Source organism: Eschscholzia californica, unplaced genomic scaffold, assembly GCF_041429995.1.
Source record: "Eschscholzia californica isolate CP2 unplaced genomic scaffold, dmEscCali1.0.p SCAF_1, whole genome shotgun sequence".
NCBI classification, from domain to species: Eukaryota; Viridiplantae; Streptophyta; class Magnoliopsida; order Ranunculales; family Papaveraceae; genus Eschscholzia; species Eschscholzia californica.
In genome coordinates, this window is record NW_028238198.1 from 85,796,887 (window position 1) to 85,823,911 (window position 27,025).

Sequence of the window (27,025 nt, forward strand, 5' to 3'; positions counted from 1 at the left end):
CTCATTCATGTTTGAGATATGAAACATTAGGCTTGTTGGCAAGTGAAATCTTTTATTGAGATGAGTATAATGATAGCTTCGAATGTTATTCGATTCTTAGTACATAATTACATAAATCTCCTGCGAAAAACATCAAAAGTCTGCTCAAAATAAAGAATACATTAAAATGCAAAAATGATACTTTTTTTTACTGTAATAAAGTAGTGATTGAATGTTCCGTCGACTACTGTTTTAGAATAGGAAATTTAAAGGGTCCTATAAAAGAATTGTTAGGTGTAGTTATAGAATCATCTTGTTGATGGAATTTTGCTTCCTAATCCAATATCCATTCCGTTATAAGCAATCGGAGAGTACATCCAATGATCATCAGAGCTCAAAAGCTGCAAATACCGAAAATAGTCAGACAAATTGTATGTTCTCTATAAGGGTGGAATAGAGTGAGCTTCTTGGGCTTGGCTAGTGGGGCTCTAATTATTTTTTGCTCTTGGGTCTGGCAGGCACAAGATTTGAAAGTCCTCGGTTGGAAAATTTGACATTAAGGTGAGTGTAAGTGCTAGTCCATCAGCATTACCTTGCCGACTCGGGCTTAGGTGAGCGACGGGTACCATTTGTTACCCATGCCAAGCCCTTTGCTTCTGTCTATCTAGGTGGGTGGTGTCCATTTTTGGGTTTGGGCGTCAAAATGCCTCGTTAGACTTGGCCCTTTGCTTCTGTCTATCTAGGCGGGTGGTGCTCTTTCTTGGGCTGTGAGCAAGTTAACATGCCTCGTTTATGTGGGTGAATGTGTTGTTAGTCAGGCTTTTTATCTGCTATAAACGGACCGATTTCTCAATCTTTTTTACCTTGATTTGTAACTGCAAAAACTTCACATATTGGACAGCTTCCTCGAGCATGGTACTGATATCGACCTGTCAAAACCACCAAGAGCTAATCAGTTAATTGGTCTTGTACGTTTTTAACTTTTAGCCCTTAATGAGTCCTACTAACAAGACATTAACGATTAACCAAGGACCTCATTAGACTAGTTACCTTCGTTCCGTTCGGTACCAAGTTCTGCAAAACCCTAAGTCTCTCATTTATTCTTTCTCTTCTCTTCTGCAAGATAGAACAAGTATGTAAATAAATCGAAAATCTATCACAAAATACATCTTATTAGATAGAATCGTGTTTTAGTAGTACTTATAGTACTTACTCTAGCATATAAGCTTTGAGGATCGGTTGCTGATCCTCTGCTAGCCCTTGTTTTTCCCTTCAAACTTTGCTTGTCGTTCTTTCTCGACATTCTTCTTGAAATTGAACCTCCATTTATGTCCTGTTCGGGAGCATTTGATTCATCTTCTTCAGAGCTATAGCTGCAAGAGTTCTTTATATTCATACCACTACTATTTGTATTTATCTTTTTCTCGTCCTCTTCGAGTTTCTGATTCTTCTTTGATTCTCCATTCTTTTTGTTCTTTTCAGCCTGCGTTTTTACTTGACCATCTTCTGAAACTTGAGACTGCTTCTTCCTTTTGGAAGTCTGCAATAAATTTATATCATCTTCTGTAGTGGTATTTGGTTCTGAGCTCATCAATTTTCGTTTTCCAACAAAATTCTCTCGTGGGTCTTCACAGGATTGGTAACTCAAACTACCATTACTCGTTTCTTGTTTGAAGCAAACGGAAACAGGCTCTTCTATTACATTGTCAAGAAACATTTTTATGGATGAACAATCGTTTTGTTGATTCATCAAAAGTAAATTCATTGAAAAAGTATTATCATTGTTAGCCATTATAATTGGACTAGAATGACTAGTATAGTTAACCTCTTGAGGATGGTGATAGTACAGGTTATGGGTAGATGAGTTAGTAATGTCTGAACAATAATAAGAACTATCACCACCACCGCCTCCATAAGCTGTCATGTTCATGGTGGATTCATGAAAAGGCCAAGTCGAAGAAGACGGAGTGCCCAAAGTGAGACACGGGTCTTGCTCGTCTGAATAGTCGTTACAGAGCAATTGCACCATGAAGTCAGCTTCTTCAGATGAATCTCCATTAAACGAGTTCCATTCTCCGGTTGATGTTCCAAAAAGCTCCATTATCAACCAAAATAGTTATGTTTGTACGATTGAAAGTGTTAGGAAATAACTATGTATGGAAGAAATGAAGCTTGTTTCGATCAATTAGCTTCGGTTGAAGAAGGAAGTGTGGATAAAGTAGTTTTATATATAGGGTTGAAAGGAGAAGTTGGTTAAGATTGACTTGCAGTTTTATATGTACAACTAATCAATGAGAGTGACCTCCTTATACTGCGGATTAAAGAAAAAATTGAAACTTTTGGTGGGTATCAAAAAGAAAAAGAGAGATTATTATAACTTAGAATTATTTTGGGAAAGGGTCTAATATCAATCATTCCCAGATGATTTGATTACAAGTGATTAGATTAGTATTTACAAAAGCCAACTTCCTTAATGTGGAAGATCTGCATGAGAGAGAGTATGAGGTCATATTGAGTTGATGTAAAATCAGAGAGAATTTTGTTGAGGAATTATCAGAAACAAAAAAATCTATATTGAACATGGATGTGGGATTTTTCAAAAAATGTATTCATCCATTTTGGTACCTCCCCCAACCCTCCACTGTTGTGACCACATATCGCTGAAGTACATTTTCTCACAATTCTCTCTCCAATTGCTCCACACTCAAATGATATGTCGTCACATCAGCGGAGAGCTGGGGGAAGGACCAAAACAAAAGGATAAATAAAATTTCTCGGGATTTTTATAGATGAGTACCAAAAAAACTGGCTCTTTGGGGAGTACACTTTAGTTTCGAATAACATGGACTTAGGTCAATTGGATTTGACCTCAATTAACTAAGAGGATAACTGAAATTTAATTGTGCCTAAAGATCAACATACTTGATTTTCCCTCTCTGATCTTCCTCTACACCACCACTAAGAGGACAACTGAAATTTAATCGTTCCCTTCGTAGAGAATATATAAAGAGAGAGAGATGGTGGTGGTTGGAAATGGTTATGGCCAGTTGTGATGGTCGAAAGTTATGGTTGTGGTCGGAAGCGGTAGTGAAAATGAAGATTAGGTGGCAAAAGAGATGTTAGTTTTTTTAGCTCAAAAATCATCCAACTGCAATCTAACTCTTCTCTGTGTGATTTCATTTATGCCAATCTGTTAGTTTTTAACTCATTGATTCAGATTAGTGTGGAATTGCAACTAGTTATAATTCAAAGTAGCTCGGTTATGTATTCGACTAGCTGAGAAAACACTTGATGATTTTTCTACCATTTTTTAGCCGAATTCTAAACCTAGATTTTACGCGTGAAATGAAGATATCAAAATTCATTTGCCAGCTATTAGAGGAGAAAATTAAAACCCTAAACTTAAATTAAAATCCTTAAACAAGTGAGAAACAAATCTAAAGCTTCTCAATAATCATAATTTTTAAATTCAATCCTAAATAAGAAAGACTTGTTTGTTTCTTTTCTCACCAAACTGAATGAAGCTTTTGCTCTTTGGCCGGCTTGCACGATTTCTTGATTATTTTTTTCAGTTTATTAGAGCTGGCACACGCTATGGGTATTATGAAGGAATAAAACTAGTAGATTCTCAGTCCCAGACACACCCCAAAAGGTGATCTTGTAGAATGTAGATTTTGTATGTCTTAAGTATATGAGAGAGCACAGCGGCTCGAGAGCTCGGGGCAAAGTTTGTGATGTGGCTCAGGCATGCCAGTAGCTGGTCAGGGTTTAATAACATGGTGTCTTTGGAATTCTTGATTTATTTGACTTGAAAATTGAGATCGACTACACAGACCAAATAGTGATGTAGCCAGATCCAAACCAATTGGTCAGACCATGGGATAGAGAAATTACTCAACCAATTGAAGCTGGCTACATCACCATTCCCCCTGTGGTGTGTCCCAATTGTCAAGTCATTTAGCATTTGTATTATTTTTAAGTCTCTTAAATTTTGTGACACTCCAATACATGTCAAATGATCATTATAATAAGGATAATGCTAATTAGACTCCCAAATTATAGAAGAAGTCAAGAAAGTAGGCAATTTGGTGTCTGGGTTTTATTCATTTCACCCAAAGTAAAAGTGATTTACAAATTTGGTGACTTCTAGTGCCTACTTTCTTGACTTCTTCTGTAGTTTCGGAGTCTGAGTAGCATTATCCAAATAATAACCATTTAAAGAAGAATTTAAGCTACATATTCAATTGTAGTAAATAACAATGTATCATAGTTTGAAGCTAAAGGATATTCTTTGGAGATTGTTCTTCAGTGTAATTTTTGTAACTTAATAACATCTTTGTGTATCATATTATATTGGTACTTTCCATCCAGTTGTAGTGAAGAAAAATTCTAGATTTGCTTTTCAAAATTATCCTTGTCTTTAAACATCCCTAGTTTAAAATAATTGAATTACTAAACAACAAACTCGTTTGTAAACACACGGCCATGGCAGTTAAGACTAGGTAATTTAGATAAATAGATCTCGATTAAAATAAGGGTTAATTCCGTTTTGGCTCCCGATTTGTGACCAACTCGCCGTTTTGGCCCCTATAAGTGTCCGGCAGTTCGTTTTGGCCCCAAAAATTTCCTATTTGGCCCCAAACTTTATCCAGACTCCCAATTCTACCCCGATGGCATTTCTGTAATTTTTTATTTTTTTTTTGTTTGTCCACCTCATCTTATCACTCCTCCACCACACCACCTCCTCTCCACCTCACCCTTCTTCTCCGGCCGAATCTTGCCGGCCGGAATAATAAATTCCGGCCGACCACCTTATTAAAAAAAATAAAAATTATTTCTCTCTCTTCTTCCTCCTTTCTCTCTCTTCTTCTCTCTCATCTTCTTCCTCCTTTCTCTCTCTCCTTTCTCTCTCTTCTTCTCTCTTATCTTCTCTCTCTCCCTCCTTTCTCTATTCCGGCGAAGATATCTTCGCCGGAATAGAGAAAAGAGGGAGAGAGAGAAGAAGAGAGAGAAAGGAGAGAGAAAGGAGGAAGAAGATGAGAGAGAAAGGAGGAAGAAGAGAGAGAAATAATTTTTTTTTTTTTTTTAATAAGGTGGTCGACCGGAATTTTTTATTCCGGCCGGCAAGATTCCGCCGGAGAAGAAGGGTGAGGTGGAGAGGAGGTGGTGTGGTGGAGGAGTGATAAGATGAGGTGGATGATAAAGAATGGTGTGATGTGTTTTTTTTTGTTTTTAACCTTTTTTCACAAATAATTCTGTTTTGGCCCCCGAGGATAATTTCGTCAAAAATTTAGCCCTTGGGGCTAAAACGAACTGTCGGACACAATTGGGGGCCAAAACGGCCAGTTGGTCACAAATTGGGGGCTAAAACGGAATTAACCTTTAAAATAACTTAGTTCTTACCCTCGTTCTGTAGAAAGACGTGTGAGGTATGAACAAATTATACAATTTTGATTGTTATGTTATCTATTTGAGTTAGACGATTCAGACGAGTGTCTGGTTCAAATAACTGAAGAACCCGACAACACCTTAGTAGGAACGAATATCGATTTTAGCTTTGTCAAGTATATAAAAAGTAATGAGTAATAAACAAGGCGGGTTTGAGATGGATCATCTCCTCCCCAGTATCATCTCAAACACACCCTATTTCATATCGTATGGATCATTACCGTCCAATCTATTAATCATGTTTATTAAATCCGACCCATTGAGAACGATGTGGGATGTTAACCGGAGTTAACCGGCATTGCCATCAGTAGACAAGATCACTAAATATAAGAAAGACGTGGGAATATAAACAAAATTTGGAAAAACAATATGAAAAATAATAAATGAGGCTTAGGTAAAGTAGGTGATCAGTCTGATTTCAGTTGACTTTAATTGACCGATCTCCTCTGGTGAAGAGAGGTGATCTAAAGAATCGGTCCATATAACTCAACTGCAGACAGAAGAAGGTCCTCAAATATTCAATGTTTTCTTCTCTCTCTCTCTCTCACTCTCTCTCTCTGTATCTAAAATAGATTTAGTCCCTTGCACGTATTAGTTTGAACCCACCAAAACAGAAGAAGGTCCTTAAATATTCAATTTATCTTGTTCAATAGGCCCAATTTTGATTATTAGAGCCGACGAAAATGGCCCGCTGGGAGCCTTCAACCATAACGAGGTTCGTCTATAGAACTTCCCTTTGGGCTTTGGAGATTGTAGGAGCTTTGTTATTGGGCCGGTCTTAGTAGATGACCCACGAAGTCATTTTGGGCTTTTTGTTGTGGCTTGGGCCCAGAGTTTATGACATGGGTAGTTCAATGGGCATATCCAAAGTTGAAATCCAATCCGGCCCATATGACGCTGCCACATTTCCCTTGACATATGAGTAAGAATTGGCATACGACTGTCGGAAGAGAAGTTTACACCTGCTAAGGTACGAAGCAATTTGTCTTAACGATTCCCTAATTATATCAGAAGAACAACTTGTCAACCAGTTTTAGACCAAAATCAGTAAAGGTCAAGGACATGCATTTTCGCAGTACCTCCATTTGTTATATATTATCATGAAACAAGACATCAATTTAATACAGATAATAATACTTAGTTCTAGAAGAAAGCGTTCGGTTTAGATAATGAAATAGTTATCGTGAAACTTAGAGGACTAAAAGCCTAAAACTTACACTAAAAATAGTAAACTAGTAAGAGGAATTGGAAAATCTTCCTTGTAATTGATTGAAAGTTGGGTGTATAATAATTATTTGGTTAGGAAAGTGATATAGGTGGTGGTGATTGAGTTGCACATTTTACTTGTTTTAATTGGTTCACGTGTTAAACAAGGGCAACCCTCATTTCTTAAACGTGTGAAAAACTTCCCCAAATAGACCAATTCAAAGTTTAGATGGCTAGGTTTTGTAAGGTTTGTAGTTATCATCTACTAGTTAGAAGTCTCATTTCCCTTTCTTTAATACTTTCATTACTTTCTTTTCTAATTGACACATCAAGTGATTTGTTTCACTTACAGAATATTACTAGAAAACTATGGACTCTTTCTCCCCAAAAATATTTTATACAAAACGCTAATACATGATCTACAACTAACTTGTATTCGACATTTATCTTAATATTAAATCTCTTGTGTGATAGAGGTGAAATGTTTAGTGTTAAAACATATATTCTCACTCTAACACTAATTAGTGTCTAAGATTGACACGTAAGACTGCAAGATTAGAGATACTAGTACTATTAAAGATTAAAATGGATTGGTACAAGTGGAGTTTTCTTTTGTAGCAAGTTAGGTGTTTTGGTTTCATAGTTAAGGAATTGAATTTAAAAGGGCGGCATGGTAATGGATAAAACAAGGAACACGTCATGTTTGACTTAGGAATCAATCCTCTTTAATTTTAGTTAGTCACACCACCATTACCACCTCCACCTCTAAATTGAACCACTTCACTCTTATCTTTCCACCCAACTCCTAACACCTACTACTACTACTTACCAAAATCTCTCTTTTGTAACCAAAAAACTAACCACAAACGTGTAAACTCTCCCTTTCTCTCTCTTTCTTTTCCTTTCTTTCTTTAACTTACACCACTCTTCCTCGACACTTCTCACGCAACTTCTATCTCTCTCTCTACTCTTTACTTCCTCCTTAATTATATAAACAATACAAATACTTCATCACAACCACTTACACTATTACTACCAAATTTCCAATTTACTCTCTCTCTCTCTCTCTCAAATTAGAAGCCTACTTCACTCTATACTTTCTCTCTCTCTAGAATTAGATGGCTCTTGAAGCTCTAAATATGAATTCTAATTCTTCTTCTTGTTTTGATAGTCATCCTCACTTTGATGATCTTGATAATAAAACTCCTTGGGCTAAACGTAAACGTTCTAAGCGTCAAATTCACAATTTCACCGTCGCCGATAACTCACTGTCGCCGATACAAACAGAAGAAGAATATTTAGCTCTCTGTCTAATTATGCTTGCCCAAGATGGTGCTTCTTCTTCCACCGCCGCCGCCACCACCACCACCTCTACTAGCAGCGACGAACTGAATTACAAGTGTAGTATTTGTAACAAAGCTTTTTCATCTTACCAAGCTTTAGGAGGACATAAATCTAGTCATCGGATTAAATTACCCGGATCTTCAATCGACGAGCAACCCACTTCCACCACCCCCGCCACCGTAAGTGGTGGTGGAAAGAAGCATGAGTGTTCTATTTGTCACAAGTGTTTTCCGTCTGGACAAGCTTTGGGTGGGCATAAGAGGTGTCACTATGACGGTGGAAATAGTGGTATTACTTCGTCGGAAGGTGGTGGTGGTTCAACTACTACCCATCGTATTAACCACCTTGATTTTGATTTGAATTTACCACTCCAAGTGCCTGATTTGTGGGAGGTATTGCCGCCGGTGAGTTTTATTAGTGCCGCCGAAGATGAAGTAGATAGTCCTCATCCTATCGTGAAGAAGCCACGTCCATTGATCTTTTCTTCACCAGAGATTTGAATGATATTTATATAATTTAAATACTTCAATTTGTTTCTTCTTTTTTACTATTTAGATTTGGGGTTAAATATTTGTACAAAATTAAAGAGATTTTGTTTAAGAAATTTAAGATAATTAGTCTAATTTATTTTTGCTATCTGTGTTTTTTTTTTCTGAAAATCAAAATAATTTAAAGTAATAAATACGAATTATAATCCGGAAGAAGAGCTCGAAAAAAATATCTATACTGAATTTATAAAAATAAATAAATAATGAATGCCTCGAGTGTCCATGGCTACATACTAGTGTTGTTAATCGGGCAAGGCCGGGCTTCAAAGCCCGCAAGCCCCGGGTTAAAACCTGGGCTAGCCTGGCCTGTCATCTGTACAGGCCGGGTCACCGTACCGGGCGGACCTATAAGCCACACTATGTTATAAATAAAGTTACACCAGAAAAAATATTGAAATTGCCTCTCAGACTAGCAAATCTACCTCCTCTTCTCCATCTTCACATCCAACTGCAAAATGACCTGCATTTTTTCCCTGCCAAAAAGAATCGTTTCATAACTCGGAAAAAAGATTTTTTACCCACTTGTGAAAGTACAATTTTTTAAGTATTTGAGTGATCAAAGTCTAAGTGATTGTAGCAACTCGTTCCTCGCTTACCCATAGACTGTATCTATTTTCAAAGTTATAAGATCCTTCCTTGAAAAGAAACCAGCGTTCGAGGAGAATTACCTGAGATGACGTGCGTTTCTTGTTCAATAGCTGACTTCTCGCCTTGCTAAGAGTAGAGTTTGGCGATTTCAACATTCTCTATGAAATAAGAACGAAAAATGAATCAAGAAAGCGTAGAAGTGTCACCATTTTACAGGGTATAAACATGGTAAGAGTAATAATAACGATAGATAACACAAATCATTAACCGTGAAGAGATAGGTTTCGGTTCTGCCAAGCAATTTACAACATTGGAGAATCTTGATATCTCTGGATAGTACATCATTGTTGTGCTACAAAACGTTAAGATATTTATCTACATGTGTTAAACAGTACCTGCGAGCACTTCTCAACTCTTCTTACACTGGGTTGGAAGAAATGATGAACAACCTATAAAATAAAATTAGAGTATATGATATATTTAACATAAACCAAGAAAAAAGAAAAGAAATTAGACCGCGATGTAGTAGAGATCGAAGAAAATATACCAACCTCTTTGCTTGAAAAATGGTTCTCGTCTTCTGATATATGTTTTTTTCTAGGTTGGAATTCAAAAACGTCGTGCAGAAATTCATTTTCCTGATTTAGAAATCAAGAGAATATAATGATACGTATAATCAAATGAAGATCTTAAGCATTCATTTGAAAGAAATTTCTAATGACGAAGATCTACCCACCTGCATGTGCTTCACATATCCGGCTCCTAGAAAGCGCTTCATAAAGTTCGCCTATTTAAAGAGATTTTAAGCTATGACTGTATATGTGAATGTTTGAACCAAGAAAACCAACTACAAGAGTAACCAAAATACCTGAAGCAATTGAGACCATGTAGAAATGTTTAGCACATTGCGACCAATCTTTATTGACGATTTAGGTCGGACCCCATCCTGATATTCGTAATTGGTTAAAATATTGGACGTTTTCAGAAGTTCATAATCAGTTAAGTAGTTACATCAATAAGTACCTCGAGAAATCCCAGACAATCAAGAAAAAAGCTCTTCTCAATTCCTTGTTTTTTCTTGGTTAAATCTAAGTCTTGTTCATCTGCTTTCATGGTTAGGTTCCTTATTTGGTTCAGGATTTTCTCCTTCAATCCTTCTATGTTTAAATAGCTTTTCTGACATTTATTTCCATCAGGAACTGATTCTTCTTCGATAAGACCCTTTGTCTCCCAACAGAATTTCTCTAGAGTTCCTATCTCAAAAATAAGTGATATTGCTTCACCAGCTACTATGCGGACAGATTCATCATCGTGGTCAAGCAGATCAGAGAAGTAAGAAACTGACCTGCATCACAATTCTTCAGAAAATCCTGCAGACCGAAACAAAAAAAAAAAGAGATGGGTAGGAATTTCAAGTGCACTTACTCTTTCCAACTTTTTGGACTAACATTCCAGCCATCCATCGTCGTAAGAAGAAATGACCAAGTTGATATTGCAGTTGTTAATATTGCAGGGGAAGATTTAACCGAAACCATCTGAAAGTAAAATAAATTCAGATAAAGCCATAGAAAACGGATTCCTATTGGTTCTACAAGGAAAGGTAATATTACTTACATTACTACCAGATTTCGGGTAAAAAATGTCCCACATAATGCACATCGATGTTTCAGTCTCATTGAGATCATTTCCTCCCACTAAAGTGATGATGGCCAAGCAGTTCAGTAACTACAAAAACTAAATTCAAGTCAAACAAAGACAATACTTTGCATTAAAATTGTAAAGTTCAGAACTGGCTAGAGTTCTAGTTTCATACGTACAGATGATATGCTCATCGGCTCTGACCCAGATTTAATAACTTCAGAGAGTTGGGGAAATGACTCCTCTAGTATTCCGTGTGCCGTATCATCCTTGCAACCAACAGTGATCGACAAGAGTCCTACAATGAAATACCAAAGTTATACACTCCGATGTTAAAACCAACGTCAAGTAAACGTGCTACTCAAAAGGCGTATGGCGTACCAATGAGACGAGAAGCTAGATATATCTCTTTGTTAGAACCACGCTTCACAGAATTGAGACACTGATAGAGTAAAGTCATAGATCTGTAGGAACAATCACAAAACCATTAAACAAGATAATCTCTATAATATAGATATCTGAGTTGCCTGTTTGCATGTTCAAGCCGGATCTATGATGTCACTGAGCCACCCGGTACAATCCCACTTAATTTTGAATTACAAGTACTAGCTAAGCCCAAATTACTTACTTGTTAGCCAAGAACTCGTGCTGTAACTTCTTGGTAAATCCATTAACAAGCAGCAACAAGGCCTTCTCTCTAGTGGATCTCCTAGAATACATAATCATAAACCGTTAATTTAAGGCACTAACTTTCTTAATCAGAAAATACTAGTCAGAATCAAAACAAAGATCAATAAATAACTCTAAAACGGACAAATGCAAGAAAAGATACACATAAAATTCTTTCTCCAATTATTTTTCGAAACATCAGTAGCGAAGCAGGCTCTCGATAGTAAGTGGAGATAGTCAATGTACTTGTACATCAATGGATGTGAAGATGGAATACGTGTGAAAGAAGACATGTAAGTATGTAACTCTAAACAAATCTACAGTATTAAACACTGACAGCTTCGCAAGGAATTCAACCTAAGTTATCTGGCCATTCAAAAATAAACAACAACTAAAGCTATCAGATCAATAACAACTAGCCTGTTTAGATTTCCAATACAGGTTATAGCTTTTTGTCATCTGATATTTCGTGTTTGGGCAAAGCATTCATCACCAAGTCTAGTGTGTTTTTAAAATATTGGGTTGTCAAAGTTTGGAAACACAGGAAATCATATAATTGGATAAATTATAGTACTGAGACGAACATCCAATTCTTTCCTTTTTCTTCTTTCAAGATCAATTTATAATAACAGGAACACGTTTCGAGGAAGGTAACCAAAAGTTTCGCAGGTCTGCAGACTCGCTTATTTCAATGGACCGGACAGGTACTGTCGGTCACCGGCCCTCGGGCATCCATGGATGGTCTAGTTCAGACGCACGTATTGAGTCTCCAGGCTTTTCCTCAGCCATACCCGGCTATTACCTTCAATCCCAGATAGTCTACCAAAGAAAGCATCACTACATGATTATACTTTTTGTTCTTCTATAATAGCAACTAAACAAGTCACATTCTATCAAAATTATGTTTGAAGATGAACTAGAATTTCAGTATAACCTTTTCTCTGAGTTAACTAAACAACTAATGAAAACCCCAAATAATGCTAATAAACAAATAATCAGTTTTAGCAAATTTAAGTACAGATTGACTCGTAATAGTAATCTAGTTTCAATTTTCATGTTGCTTTTTAGACTTTACCAAAAGAAAAATTACCTCTTGTTGAACAAATCCTCCAAACATTTATCCATTGTTATGTGTTTATCAGTTTCTTCAATATTTAATGCCAGTTCTAGGTCGTTTGACATGTCTACGAACAAAGAACTAGCATCAAACTTTCAACTTCTCTTTTGATGTATCTACCAACCCTCTACCAGTACTAACATTCAAACCCTAACCATCAAAATTAATAGAGTTACAGAAGAAACCCTAATTCCATCAATAAGAATACCTGAGAGTTGGAAATCGATTTGTCAAACCAGAACTGTTTTTCTTCTCTGTGACTCTTCCTCTATATTAGACAGGCTGACTTGTCCACGGGCCCCTCGGTGGTGCACCAAGGGACATCAACTCTTTTAGGCAACTCCTTTTTTTTCAAATTAGTATGTAAAATATCGTATATTGCTTTCAAGGACCTATTTTCGGAAGTTCTTTAAGTGTAACCCCCGAATTTGTTAGATCTTCAAATCCCTCACTCCTATACCAATGACGGAAAACTTCTATCTCGTGGCAAAGGGGTTGCAATTGCCATAAAAAGAAAGTGGAAAAAGGAAAGAGACGTGAATAAGATGGAGATGAAGGTGTGGGAAAGGAGATAGAGAGAACATGTTGGTGGTGATAGAAACAACTTTGGCGACAATGGTGGTCCATATATAAAACAGATTAAATTGAAGAGTGTTTCCAAAAAGAGAGTAAAGCAATGGGATGACTGACTCAGATAGACTGAGATATCCCTCTACCAATAAGTAGAGGTGACATCATTAGGTGCCCCTTAACTCCGGGCAGGGAATCTTGTGTTCTTTTTCCAGGACATCTAGGATTGGGTGGAAAAATCATTTGTCAAATCTTGGGGTGCTCCCAACTCCTACCATTACTTTTCTTTATGCCAGTAAAAGTGTCGCCTGTGTACTATTATGACCAATAATTCTTCAATTATTTTTGTTATTCTTCTTCCTCTCTAACCACCACCAACATCACTGATCGCCCAACGCCACTTATCGACTACTACATCACCTACAGAAGTTGCGAACAAAAAAAAGGAATTTTAGAGAAAGTTTGAGAAGAGAGGGAAAGTTTTGAGTAGAGGGAAGAAAAGAGAGAACTGGCGGTGGCGATGGCGGTTGGAGATGGTAGTGGTCACCCAGTGATGGTAGTGGGAGTAGAGGAGAAATAACCTTTTCCTTGGCGTTGTCGACAGTGACAGTCCATCAACAGTCACAACGTGCGGACAATCCTTCAGTGTAGTGGTGCGGATTTGAGACATCTAAGATTTTTCCATACACGAGCCCTAAAACCAAAATAGGTTCCCCCAAAATATCCACCTACACGGGCTTGGGTACTCTAATTATGTGGCAACTCACTCTTTCGAATAAAAATGATTAGACTTAATCAGTGTTTTATGACCGCTTGATTCAACTGATCAATAAATAGGTAGCGATCTCATCATCACAATGTAGAAAGGAACGTGATTAGTTCTATACGGTACCAGTACCCAAAAGAAGGTACCACGTGGAGTATTAAGAAGGTCGGAGCATCGAAAAAACATTCACCTTGTTTTATTGCATTTCTTCGGGTCGTCGAAACCCTCATTTTGTATCTCCAGCTCTTTTCTTCTTCGCATTTCAGATTCTGCGGAAATCCTCCCTCTCTTTCTCTTTCTCTACTTCGCTGCAAAAAAATGGGACCTGGATTGTTCTCCGACATCGGCAAGAAAGCCAAAGGTAAGAAAAATTAGTTCTATCAACATCTAATCTATGTAGTTAAAAACTAGGGTTTCAATATCACTGACTTTTTGTTCTTTTTTCGTGGATTGATTTTGTAGATCTGCTCAATAAGGATTATAGTTACGATCAGAAATTCACCGTCGGGACCTACACAGATGCCGGAGTTGTATGATTCTCTTCTTTAATTTTTTTTCTATGTTATGACGATTTTTATTTTATTGTTGGCTTTACATTTATTTAGTTTGGGTCCAACTTTTGGTACTTTGTCATATAACTATTTGAAATTACGACGATCGTCAAGCTTGGAATCATGTGTTTTTATCTTTTACTTGGTTTTGTTGCATTGACCTTGCATTCTGGATTCTGTAATATTTTACTCCTATGTCTGTTCTTGACATCTTGGTTTCGAAATTTACTTCCTTGACAAGGCATTGTCAAGAGGAACTTGGTTAAATTTCAGTTTCGATGGAAATTTCGGTAGGCATTGAAATAAAAGACCAAAATATTTCGAAATTTAATTTCTTCAGTGCAAGTAGAGATCTAAAATGATATATATATATATATATATATGTTCAACATTTGATGATTTATATAACATAGGAAGTAAGTACAAAATCTGTTATATTGTAATTTTCCGAATTCCGGTTACTAGCAACCACAAAATTAATGACCTTCGCCAATATAATATTGAGTGTCTTAACAGTCAATTAACTTCGGTAAATAGGTAGGACTTGGGCTAACAATGTCAACTTCCTCTGCTGGTTTACACTTATCAAGTCAATGAATCAATGGTTAGAGAGACTTTGGTACCGTTCAACATTTGATGATTTATAATAACTTCAATAACATTAGATGGTTGGATTGTGTCCTTGTGCATTTTTACATTTTATCCCATGGCTGTGTACCAGAATTAATGTTTTTATGAAGCTTTTTAGTTGTATGTTCCTTCTCTCCAGCAATCCTTGGTTGTTGTCAACTAAATGCTTTCGGCTTATTTTCAGGCCCTCACATCAACTGCAGTGAAGAAGGGAGGCCTCTCCACCGGTGATGTTGCAGCACAATACAAGTATAAGAACACTATCATTGATGTCAAACTTGACACTGAATCAAATGTCTCTTGCTAACTTTCTTTTGCCTAACCCATTTTGTTGTTATACCTTAGAATTTTGGTAGTCAGTCTCTAACAATAATAACACATTTTCCTCTCTTTCTAAATGTACCAGATTGCAACAACCCTTACTTTTGTAGAGATTATGCCATCTACAAAAGCTATTGCTTCATTTAAGCTGCCCAATTATAACTCTGGCAAGGTACCACCCTCATCTCTTTTACTCCGACAGAACAATAGCTGAAGGTACAACTTGTTAACTCGGAGGAAACCACTCATATTTCTACTTTTCTATTGCAGGTGGAGGTGCAATACTTTCATGACCATGCGACTTTGACCACTGCAGTTGCCCTGAACCAGTCGCCGGCAGTCGATCTTTCAGCAACCATTGGTACCCCAACATTTGCCTTTGGTGCAGAGGCTGGTTATGATACAAGTTCAAGTGCTTTTACAAAGTACAATGCCGGCATTAGTGTGACAAACCCCGATTATAATGCTTCTATTATATTGTAAGTTTCCGAATTCCGGTTACTAACAACCACAAAATTAAAGAGTTTTCAGTAACAACTTCGTATCAGTACCTTTCCAAGTTGTCAAAATTCTGTCTATTGCCTGAACTGATATTTCCGTTGTAGAGATCTTTGCCGTTGAAGAACCCTCAAATTTTTTTAAAGCGGAATAACTAAAGAGGGGTGATGGGACGACTGTTTTGACTGTTATTACTTTTTCTGACAACCTGTCATTTCAACGATAAAACCATTACGAAAACTGTCACACCTTTTCTAATTCAACAGTGTTGGCCATTGACCATCACCATTTGTTTTACCATTATTCTAAACATTGTGTTTTCCAGGGCTGACAAGGGAGACACACTGACTGCTTCGTATGCGCACCATTTGGATCTGGCGAAGAGAACTGCTGGTGTTGCAGAGATAGCCCGTAGGTTCTCCACTAACGAGAACACATTCACAGTGGGAGGTTCATTTGCAGTCGATCCTCTAACAACAGTGAAGACAAGGCTCAACAACCACGGGAAACTTGCAGCTCTGATGCAACACGAGCTTAAACTCAAGTCTTTCCTCACTATCTCTGGTGAGTTTGACACTAAGGCGTTGGACAAGACTCCCAGGTTTGGGTTGGCCCTGGCTCTCAAGCCTTGAATTTGAATAGTCTGATTGATGATCCTAGACTTCACTCGGGTTCATCTTTCTCCTTTGTTTTCGACTATTGGTTTGGTTGGTGTTGGAAAAAGTGAAACTGGAAATAAATTCCCACAGGTAGTTGTTTTCATTTCTAGGTCTCAAATGACTGTGGATTCATTGACTGGGCTGTTACGTCTGATACTTTTTTTCCTCTCGTCTGGATAGGATTGACTTTATGACGTTCATTTTGTATTGGCAGAGCTTTGTATCGGCTTATGTGAAAATTGTTATTTTGGTTCCTTTTTATCTGGTTCATATCTTGTTATTATGCTTTTGGAACACTTGAGAGACATTTCATTTTACCCTACTGAAATATTAGGCTGCTTAAGGTGCCAAAACATTTGCTCCATCTACCAAAACTTGGCTTTCTGAGTTTTGTCAGTGAGTTACAGGGAACCGTATTGCAATAATGAAATCGCTGATGTATTGTTTCGAAATGCAATCGCTGGTGTATTGTTTTGAAATGAAGACGATTGATTGAGAGGCCTCAACTAGATCTTCTTCATGCTTTCTCTTGTGATTCTTTCGATGTAACTGATCTTATGTTTTACAATTTGTTGCGGAGTTCCAAGGAGAGAGCTGCCTCATAAGAACGCACTGAACACTTGCGCTGTTGTTTAGGGTTTTTGAGAGGGAAAATAATTAGTGCCCTTGAAGTGTAAGTGAGGCCACCTTCATCTTCTTCATCAATACCACTACTACAACCATCTAAAGCCACCTCTCTTCTACTACCTCTCCACAAACGCCAAACGTGGAGGAAAAAAGCACTCCACGCAAACCTCCAAAGTCCTCCAAAGTCTAAAAGGTGAAAAAAGAGATCGCCTGTGTAATTTGAGGATGCACCACCACCAGCCTGTGGTACAAGCCATATGACTCATAGAGATGGATTTAGGGTTCAATTTATTAGCCAGTCGTGGGGTTGAGTCTCGCACCACCAATCTTGGGGGTTGAAGGTCTCGCACCACCAAAAGATGGCAAAAAAGAAAAAACGTAAGGGGCATTCCGAGAATCGAACTCGGGACCTCTCGCACCCAAAGCGAGAATCATACCACTAGACCAAATGCCCGTTTGATAACCTTGAGTGACAGCTAAATGTATAGTTACGTCAAGAAAACCTTACCCCTCACTTATAATATCCAATTAATTAGTGGCACTCCTTTAAACGAACGGCATTTATTAGACTCTGGTTAGTTTCCAAAATCTTTCGTTCACCCTCACTTCTCTAAATCATACTGTAGAAAGAAGCATATGAAATCTCACTATTATCTTCTCTCTCTCTCTCACTCTCTAAAACACTCTAACCTTAAAAGTTAAATCTAAAACTTTGATGCTCAGTCAGGGGTAGATTTGTCAACTTAATTAATTCAAAATCTAAAATTCCCCATGACAGAATTTTCATAATCTTTCCATATCTTCACTATTAATTAAGACCAGTAATCAATTTAAGTTGAGTTTTAGGAACACCCAAAATTAGAAACTACCAAATCCACATTACTTATTACCCTATAAATACTCACCCAGTTTTTCTTTATTTCTTACAGTTACTATTCTTGTTGGTAATAATAATAAGTAATGCTAGAAAAAAACAACAAGAATTAAGAAAAGATGGGAAGAAAAAAGATTGAAATCAAGAAAATCACAAAAACAAGTTCAAAACAAGTCACTTTTTCCAAACGTCGAAAAGGGTTATTCAATAAAGCTTCTGAACTCTCTGTTCTTTGTGATGCAGAAATTGCCATTATTGTTTTCTCACCAGCTGGTAAAGTTTTCTCATTCAGTAATCACTCTGTCAATTCTGTTATTAATTCTTTTCTTAATGGAAGTGAACCAATTCGAAGTAATGGGTATCTTGATATTGTTAAAAGAAGGTATCATAATTTAATTAATGAATTAGAAATTGAGAAGAAAAGAGAAGAAACAATAAGAAAATTGAAGATGATGAAACAAGAAAGAACAGAGGATGATGATGAGATTTGGTGGGAAAAATCAGTTAATTCTGTTAATGAGTTGGAAGAGATGAAGTTTTTGAGAGAAGGAATGAAGAAAATGGTTGAAAAAAGAGTTGATGAATTAATGAGGATGAATCTTGATGTTACTAATATTATTAGTAATAGTAGTAGAGGATTATTATCATCTCCTTCGTCTTCGATTTTTGTTGAGAATTCATCATGTAAAGAATTGGTTCATGTTCCTCAAGATTTGAACCTTGAAGATTATTATGATGTTCTTGGTGATTTGAATTTTGGTTTTGATCAACAATACAATACAATTAATGAGGATGAATCTTGATGTTAGTACTATTATTATTAGTAGTACAAGAGGATTAACTATCATCATCTTCTTCGTCTTCGAATTTGGTAGAGAATTCATCAGGTGAGAAATTTGGTTCCTTTTCCTCAAGTTATGGACTTCCAAGATTAATGTAATGTTCATGGTGTTTTCAGTTTTGGTTTGATCCACAATACAATCGATTGATGTATCTCTTTAATTAGTGATTTGAAAAATAAAGTTTCTTTTGTTTTGAGGATGTTATTTTTTTTTTTTTTTATCATTTTTCTTAAATAAATGGAATACAGAAATTACTTGTTTTATGGTATAGTTTTTATTTTGTTGAAATTATGGTATAGTTTTTTTTGTTGCATTAGTCTAACACACGGAAATGTTTTAATTCCGATATTTTCTACACTTTCGTGTAAGTGTAGAATGTGTGCAATGATGGAGAGATAGATGATACAAAAAGAGAAGTTTAAGTGGGAAAAAGGACTAGTTACATTGGCTACGGTTCATAGACTTTCGAGAGTGTTTTTAGGGTCACTTGTGGCAATGCCTTTTTGTGTCACTTTTGGTACCATTTGTGTGCCAACATTCCAAGCTTTTGGGACTCTTGACGGCAATATTTGTTTGCAGTCACTTTATTAACACTTTTAAGGTGACACTTTTAGCATCTTCTTGGGGCTACTTCTGGCAACATCACCACATGCAAACACTCTCTTTTTGGCAACACTTTTACTTTTGACAATATATTTTTGGCCTTCTGTAACACTTTGAGGGATCACTGTTATCAAACATTTGGAATGCTTTTATTCTCTCGCTTTGACAGAGTCATAACAAACCTTGACTTATTGACCTTACCTTTGGAGTGCCTATAGACACATAACAGAAATACAAAATATAGTAACACCACAATTACACCATCATCTTCTTCATCTTCTCTAACCGTTACCAACGAAACTGACTTCACAACGTTTAATAACGTCGATATAAACTCCAAAATCCTGGAGGTCGTTCGATTTCCAGAGGAGGTGGGATCCATGGTTTATTGAACTTGGGTTATTAAAAGTATAAATAATACAGTTCTATAGGTTTTGAGTCGTTTATTTCGTTGGACTTTAGACTAGTAGTTTAGTTGGGATTTAGACCCGATTATTTCAAGGTTTAGTTAGGCGGTTATCGTGCTTATCACATTTTTGATGTAGCAAATGTCATAAACGTAAGTTTACACTAAAGAGCACATGCATGTAAATGGTTTCGTGGTGTACTGGTGTAGTTGGTAATCACGTCAGTCTAACACACTGAAGGTCTCCGGTTCGAGTCCGGTCGAAGCCATTCATTTTCTGATAAAATTTTATTATTTGTTAATGGTAACAATTATTTCTTCCTAGATGTATAGTTTCAGTTGTTGTGAAGTCGATGGATTTGTTTCATTGGATCAGAGAAGGGGAGGGGATTATAGCTAACTAGCTAGTAACAGATGTTTATAGTTAAGGGCTAATAACAAGTCGTATACCCATCAATACCCAACGAGCCCTAGTTCCTGAACCTTATTCCCGTCGGTCATGATAGATGCCATTGCTGCATTGTGTGTTCAACAAGAAGCAGATCATAGGACTGGTGTTTTCGCTCAGTCCCTTAATTAGTTATAAAGATCAAAACAAATTTGGTCGGAAATCATCAATTCATATAATTCATGGTTAAGAAAAATTAATGTTGCCAATCAATATACCTGTGGTGCTGAAAATAAAGATTTAAAACTTGTGGTATTGGTAATTGTTCAAATCTCTCTTCAACCACATCAAAAGAAACTATAACTTCACAGAGGAATCCTTCATTAAAGGGAATTTCCATCCAGTGAAGAGCTCCATTAATGAGGACATCAGATCCGTGACGAATGACATTGTTACGAAGGTTGGTGTGAGAGATTTTCCAAGAGTCAGAGCCTAAAGTGTAGAGCTCAGCATTGTTATTAATAGAACCATGGTGGTAGCCAGAGATGGTTTTAATCATCAAAATCTTGTAATCGTCAAGCTTGGAATAATTTTTTTAGTTAAATTTTGGAAGATTAATCAAACAATTATTGATTGATTTGACTTCGACTCGACTCAAAATAACGGCGATCACCTGGAGCTCACCCCCAGGGAAGAGTCGAAACTGGAAAAAATTAAAATTTCTCACAAAGTAGTGAAAAGGACGATTGAAAAGATAGTTGATGAATTAATAGAGATGAATGGTGCTAGAACCATCTCCTTAATTTATGCAAAAAAGTTAAGAGTGATGCTAGAGAACAAAAAAGAACACCGATATTTTAAGCACTAATGTGGTTTGTCGTGAATTCACGCTTCAGTAGATCAAAATCATATGAAAACATGGATCACATATTTCTACAAAGAATTTTTATCTAAAGCGCGTCTGGTATTTCTTGTTACCTAGGATTTCTAAAAGAAATTATTCATTTTCCTTGACATTTGGACCTCAAAAATTATTGTAAGGTTTGGGTGTCCATCTCTTTAGTGGTTAAAAATATTTAGATTTTTTAAATTTCTTGAGGAAGTTAATTCTTTTAATAATGAAAAATATTTAGGTTTTACACTTACAAACACAACAACAAAATACGAACTCAATAAAATCTTGAAAATAACTGAACTCAATTTCGGGCATAAAATACGATCCCAAAAATTACTGCAGAAAAAATAAATATATTAAGGGTATCAACATATTGCTAGCTAATTAAATACAAATGTAAAAAAGTAATAGAATAAAGGTAGATCTGTCTTTGTAATTAAGCTAGCTCTTCTCGCTTTCTACCAGTTTTCAGTGACGTGGCTGAAAAAACGACGGCCAGTGCCTAATTTTATTCTGAGTCCTTCGTTAATATATAACGAAAAATAAGTTTTCATACTTTCATAGTAAACAAACATTTGCACTTTAGTTACATAATTTTTTTTCGTTAAACATTAGATGAATATATTAACTAACTTTGTATTTGATATTTAAAATTACTCACAAAATAATAAATTACTAGTGGATTTTCTTTATTTCAAGAAAACTAGGCACCGAATTTTTTGGAAAAAAAAAAAGAAAAGATAGAGATTTCAAACTCCTGACCTCTTGTTTGTAAAACAATGCACTCCCACTAAGCTACATCTAAGTTAATATAATATTTTAGTAATTCTTGTGTGAGGAGCCCCGAATTCTTCGACTTTTTTTGACGGGCGCCCGAGGGTCCTCTTGGCGAAATTCTTTCTTGAAATAAGTCTTAGAGTTGAGTGAAACTAAACTACTACTGCAAGTCACCACTTCAAGATTATGTAAGATGATCTTAGAAATTGTAGTTCTTGTCTGCTTATCATATAAAACTAACTCCTTCCCATCTCTGAGAAATAATATGTCACCATTACTGAAACACTTCACTGGAAAACTGGTTTCGACATAACTGTTTTTGGGAATGGTTAATAGTTTAGTCCAAGACTTACTCACCCCATACTCATTCATTACCCATACATCAGTACTAACTTTTCGAATACTATCAAATATGCAAAGATTCTCGCTCAAAACACCAATTTCTACGTACTCTAATTTGTCTGATGACAATTTTTTCTTCAACTTTTTCGGCATAGGCACTTCTGTAAACATCTCTTCCGTCACATCAAAAGAAAGTATAGCATTATAGGATGATTCGAAAAAGGGAGTTGCCATCCAATGAAGAGCTCTACTAACAAGAACACCACGATCTGATTGAATGATTTTGTAAGGAATGCTATGAAAGAGTAGTTTCCACGAATTGGAGCCTAAAGTATAAAGTTCAACCTCGCTAAAAGTCTGCTTCGTATGAGTTTTCAATAGCTTGTAATCGTCAACCTTGGAGTCATAATAGAAACCGAACCCATACGAGAAACCACGATTGGGGAAGTGATTCAAATTGAACGCATACGAGCTAGTAGAGCGAGGATTACACATCATAGGTATATTACATGGTGGTGAAGGTAGGAGTTTACATTTACCAGTAGATGGGTTCCAAAAGTAAATTCTATTTGTACCAAATTTAGGATGATGAGTTAAGCAAACCAAACCATTAGAAGAACCAACAAACATAAGATCGGGTTTATAAGAGAATGATGGGCATACGATAACACAAAGAGGTTTTTGAGTTGCACGGAGTGAATCAGAATCGATGGAGTATAATATGTTATTGTTATAGTCATTGAGAATGAGACTGAATTTGTCTTGTTGAATACAAGTATGATGATTACGGTGAAGTTTGATAAAATAAGGATCATGAGAGAATAGATAACCCCAGTTTTTGCACACTAGCTTGAACCTTAAGATAGAATTGGCTGGTAACCTCGCAAGAATGTTGGTGACGATTTCATCAGGGAGGCTCGTCTTCGAAATTGAACTTGTTCGTTGTCTTTTCCTCATCCTCAACTTCATTTATAGAGAGACAGGGAGAGAGAGAGAGAGAGAGAGAGAGAGAGAGAGAGAGAGAGAGAGAGAGAGAGAGAGAGAGAGAGAGAGAGAGAGAGAGAGAGGGGTTGATTAGAGTAGTAGAAGATTGAATGTGAAGAAAAAGAAAAGGAACGAGAGGAATATATATAAGTATAATAAAATGTCGGTGGTGTATAAGTTAGTTAGTTAGGACTTAGGAATTAGGATTCCCTTCCTAATACGAAATTTCAATTCCACCGCCTACAATCTACCGGGCATCTGTTCTAGCACCCTAAGTTTGGGTTTTCAACACTTTACACCCTCTAACAGTTAACTGTTTTACTTTTAGTCCTTATTTCCTTTTTGTGGTTATTTTTGACTTTGCAGTTCTCTTTTCTCTTAATGTTAAGGGTTTCTCTAAAAAAAAAAATTTGTTGCATGCATTCTATGGGAAACCAAAAAGTCGCTAAAGCCCAAGCTCTCTGTGCTTTAGCAATCTTAGGTGCTACTTTGAGGAGAGTGTTCAACAAGAAGAAGAAGATGTCCACACTTGGTTGCCCAAGTGGTTGATAGTGTCGACGTAAACTCCAAAACCGTAGAGGTCTCAAGTTCGATTTCCACAAGAGGTGGAATCTATAGTTATTGAATTTGGGGTATTAAAAATATAAATAATTATAAGTTTGTCTGGCGTTAGGCTCTATGTTGTTGGGCTTTAGACCCCTTTAATTAGGCGGTTATCGTGCTTATCACATCTTGATAATGTATCGATGCTTTGTATTGAATAACGTAGATCGTAATCGATTTCTCAAAGAAAAAGAGAGCAAGAAGAAGAAGATCTTAGCCCACTCAAGACCAATGATATCCGCTCGCTCAGTGCCCAAGTTATAAAGATCAACAAAAGTTTGAAAGGAGATCAATTTATATTATTGATGGTTAAGAAAATATACCAATTCAGAACTTATACATGTAATGATGGAATTCTTGAAAGTAAGTAAACTCAATACAGAACTTATACATGTAATGATGGAATTCTTGAAAGTAAGTAAAACTCAATACACAAAATTGGGAATAGAATACAAACACTAAGTAAAATGTATACGGATTTTGACATTAAAAAGAAATACCACTTCATAAGTTGCACAGGTGATGTATGGAATTCTTGAATGCAAATGAACTTGATAAAGCACTCGTGCATAAATATGCTTTCAAAAGCTATTACTAATAGGATACGTTACATAAGGAGGATCGAAAATAGGAGATCCGGCGGTCAAGATAAGTTGCAGAAATAATATACGTGTATGTACGTGACGGATCGAGAAGACGAGATCCGACGATCAAGAAGAATTCAGAATATTGAAGATATTTGAAGATATATTGAAGATATATTGAAGATATGTGAAGATTTAGTTTCTTATATTCAGAATATCTCTTGTAACTATCTAATGGTAATATTAGATAGATTTTGTATTATTTCCTAGTTTAGTAATCAGAAACTAGGAAACCCTAAATCCTAAGTCATCTATAAATAGGAGAGGGTTCTAGGATTCAAACTCATCGAGTTATGTCTGACCAATGTAACCGATCAAACCCACATACAATTGTATGTGGTGAATTATTAATAAAGAGTTATTTCTCCGTAGATGTAGGTCTTGAGTAATCGACCGAACCACGTTAAATTATCGTGTCATTTCTTTATGTCCATATCTCCGATTATCATATAATCGTGAACTTAACATGGTATCATGAGCAAGTTAATGTTCCTGATTTAAGCTTCCGCAAAATTTCCAACGTTCTTTTTTGTTCGTTGTGACATAATAATCGATCAATTACTTTGACGATTCTTTTTAATTCCCAAGTTATTCTTGTGAATATCATATTCCAATGATTTTTTTATATATCGTTGTGATTAAATAATCGATAAGTTATTTCGTCGATTTCTTTTCCCAAGTTAATCATATTCCAATGATTTTATGCTTCCGCAAAACTCCAACTTTTTTTTTAGTTGTGTTTCCGTTCTTACTCAATCGTCTTGCCGATTTGTTTATATTTTCAAGATTATTCTTGTGCTTATGTTTTCTCTACAAGACGAGAAAATCAAGTGAAAGAAGAATATATTTTTTGTACGAGAATCGGACTTGATTTGCTGGAGTTTATTAAAGTTCATCAAATAATCACCAAGGATTTACTCTTCAACAAAGGTAACTTGTCAATTAATTTTTTGATTTATTTCTGATTTTTTCGATTTTTTAAAATTTTTTAAACCTAAAATAGGTCTGAAAATTGAAAAACATACTTCTGGAACCAAAAATGTCCAGATCTGGTTTCTGTTCGTTCCAGCCGAAACCAAAACTGAGTTCCGGGCAAGACTACCCGGTTCCACCATGACCCGGACTTCATATTATGCATGCTGACTTAGTAAGCCAATTTTGACCACGCTGACCACAGTCAGCGTGCTTTGACCCGGAAACACCATATACCACGCTGACCGAGTCAGCACATGTTGACCCGACCTTCTTCTTCATCTTCCCAGCGACAGAAACCCTAGGGTATGATTTGTTGATTTTCCGGCGACCTTGGCATTTCCATTCGATAAATTCACTCGATTTGGACACACCACCACCGATTTCTTCTGGGTTTGGTGAGAAATTGACCTTCTACTTCTCGGTTTTAGACCGACGAACGACCCTTTCTCTCTCTAGAAATATATCACCATTGCCGGCATATATGGCTCAAATGCATTGGCTTTTGGACATGGTAATTACCTCATGTACATTGATTAGGGTTCTTTCAATACCCTATTCATGTTTATACCTCTAATCGAGAAGATGTTAGTTTCTTCAATGAAAACCCAATTTTTTTGGTAAACTCTAATTTAGGAATTTCTAAATTTTTCCCCAATTTCATTATGCGACAGTTTCTCATACCACTATTTCGTGACAGTCACTTGCCACAGTTTTCAACTGTCGGAACATTTCTTTTGTGATAGACCACTACTGTCACCTATATCCAACTTGTTCTAGTTGTGACACAATTTTTCTGTCACTTTCTCTTCTATTTGTGACACTAAAAATAGATTAATTTCATCTAATTTTCTTTCCGGATATACCCGTGATATTTCCAAAGTCATACTTTCTTTATGACGACTTTATTTCTCTACCAAAATTTTGGATTTCTCTCTTCAACGGAGAAAGAATTTCTATTTTGGATTTTAATTCCGGAATTCAACCCGCGAAATTTTCATAATCATATATTTCTCATGATTATTTTCTTTCTTCCAATTATATTTTGGACTTTTTCTTACCACAAATAGAATATATCAAATTTGGCATATATTTCCGGATTCTCCCGTGACATTTTCCAACTCATACTTTCTCTATGATGACTTGTCTTTCATACCAAATTACATTTTGGACACTTCCTTTCACCTAATAGAATATCTCTTCCACTGATAGAATATCTCTATCTTTAATTCCGGAATTATATTCGCGATCTTGCCTTTTTTGGCAATGAATTTCATGTCGACCATCATTTTGGTTGTTAATTTCCAATATTTTTTGGTAATCCGACAATGATTTCTTGTCGATTTTAAACAAAACAACATTATTTTGTTGTCACTCCTAAAGTTCATACTTGACGTTTTTATACGACAAGATATTTATCATCACAACCTTTTAGTTGTTGACATTTTCTTCATACAATGACCAACTTTACATACATGAGAAAATACATGTAATTTCGTTGTCATTGATTTTCGCTCAATTTTTTGACCGTAATTA

General features: G+C 36.2%; 4 protein-coding genes, 2 non-coding genes and 1 pseudogene across 7 annotated transcripts; 3 read left to right on the forward strand and 4 right to left on the reverse strand.

Annotated features, from left to right (window-relative positions):
- Nucleotides 1–256: 256 nt before the first annotated feature.
- LOC147570493 (uncharacterized) lies at nt 257–2,080 on the reverse strand. The gene is made up of 4 exons (XM_086664629.1): nt 1,193–2,080; nt 1,030–1,095; nt 843–908; nt 257–380 (listed from the first exon to the last, which is right to left on the reverse strand). The coding sequence occupies exons 1-4, from the start codon at nt 2,078–2,080 to the stop codon at nt 288–290; spliced, it is 1,113 nt and encodes a 370-aa protein (XP_086520755.1). The 3' UTR covers nt 257–287.
- A 5,569-nt stretch (nt 2,081–7,649) lies between these two features.
- Nucleotides 7,650–8,600, forward strand: LOC147570494 (zinc finger protein ZAT10 pseudogene; annotated as a pseudogene).
- An 85-nt stretch (nt 8,601–8,685) lies between these two features.
- LOC147570495 (uncharacterized) lies at nt 8,686–13,224 on the reverse strand. Of its 2 annotated transcripts, none has more exons than XM_086657054.1 (13): nt 12,746–13,224; nt 11,380–11,460; nt 11,133–11,215; nt 10,931–11,049; nt 10,728–10,838; nt 10,539–10,648; nt 10,137–10,458; nt 9,982–10,059; nt 9,850–9,900; nt 9,665–9,751; nt 9,509–9,562; nt 9,194–9,271; nt 8,686–8,998 (listed from the first exon to the last, which is right to left on the reverse strand). In XM_086657054.1, the coding sequence occupies exons 3-13, from the start codon at nt 11,209–11,211 to the stop codon at nt 8,930–8,932; spliced, it is 1,158 nt and encodes a 385-aa protein (XP_086513180.1). In that variant the 5' UTR covers nt 11,212–11,215; nt 11,380–11,460; nt 12,746–13,224; the 3' UTR covers nt 8,686–8,929. The 2 variants fall into 2 exon arrangements, with proteins under 2 accessions (XP_086513180.1, XP_086513179.1); XM_086657053.1 differs by having other exon boundaries at nt 12,511–12,867.
- Nucleotides 13,225–13,912: 688 nt separating this feature from the next.
- Nucleotides 13,913–16,786, forward strand: LOC147570496 (mitochondrial outer membrane protein porin 2-like). Its single transcript, XM_086657055.1, has 6 exons — nt 13,913–14,234; nt 14,336–14,403; nt 15,239–15,349; nt 15,461–15,547; nt 15,646–15,854; nt 16,199–16,786. Exons 1-6 carry the CDS (start codon nt 14,192–14,194, stop codon nt 16,503–16,505), a joined length of 825 nt encoding a protein of 274 aa, XP_086513181.1. The 5' UTR covers nt 13,913–14,191; the 3' UTR covers nt 16,506–16,786.
- Nucleotides 16,787–17,541: 755 nt separating this feature from the next.
- TRNAP-UGG (transfer RNA proline (anticodon UGG)) lies at nt 17,542–17,613 on the reverse strand. The gene has a single exon. It is a non-coding gene; the product is annotated as a tRNA-Pro (tRNA).
- Nucleotides 17,614–20,071: 2,458 nt separating this feature from the next.
- On the forward strand, nt 20,072–20,153 carry TRNAV-AAC (transfer RNA valine (anticodon AAC)). Its single transcript has one exon. It is a non-coding gene; the product is annotated as a tRNA-Val (tRNA).
- Nucleotides 20,154–21,986: 1,833 nt separating this feature from the next.
- On the reverse strand, nt 21,987–23,243 carry LOC147570499 (F-box/kelch-repeat protein At3g06240-like). The gene has a single exon (XM_086664632.1). The coding sequence runs from the start codon at nt 23,241–23,243 to the stop codon at nt 21,987–21,989; it is 1,257 nt and encodes a 418-aa protein (XP_086520758.1).
- Nucleotides 23,244–27,025: the final 3,782 nt, after the last annotated feature.

Coding starts and splice junctions, on each gene's coding strand:
- LOC147570493 (XM_086664629.1), bottom strand. CDS start 2,080: ATGGAGCTTTTTGGAACATCAACCGGAGAATGGAACTCGTTTAATGGA. Junction 909..1,029: donor TGGTACCGAACGGAACGAAG/GTAACTAGTCTA, acceptor TGGTTTTGACAG/GTCGATATCAGTACCATGCT. Junction 381..842: donor TTTTGCAGTTACAAATCAAG/GTAAAAAAGATT, acceptor CGGTATTTGCAG/CTTTTGAGCTCTGATGATCA.
- LOC147570495 (XM_086657053.1), bottom strand. CDS start 12,602: ATGTCAAACGACCTAGAACTGGCATTAAATATTGAAGAAACTGATAAA. Junction 11,216..11,379: donor CACGAGTTCTTGGCTAACAA/GTAAGTAATTTG, acceptor TTGTTCCTACAG/ATCTATGACTTTACTCTATC. Junction 10,459..10,538: donor AGTCCAAAAAGTTGGAAAGA/GTAAGTGCACTT, acceptor ATTGTGATGCAG/GTCAGTTTCTTACTTCTCTG.
- LOC147570496 (XM_086657055.1), top strand. CDS start 14,192: ATGGGACCTGGATTGTTCTCCGACATCGGCAAGAAAGCCAAAG. Junction 14,235..14,335: donor CATCGGCAAGAAAGCCAAAG/GTAAGAAAAATT, acceptor TTGATTTTGTAG/ATCTGCTCAATAAGGATTAT. Junction 14,404..15,238: donor CCTACACAGATGCCGGAGTT/GTATGATTCTCT, acceptor GCTTATTTTCAG/GCCCTCACATCAACTGCAGT.
- LOC147570499 (XM_086664632.1), bottom strand. CDS start 23,243: ATGAGGAAAAGACAACGAACAAGTTCAATTTCGAAGACGAGCCTCCCT.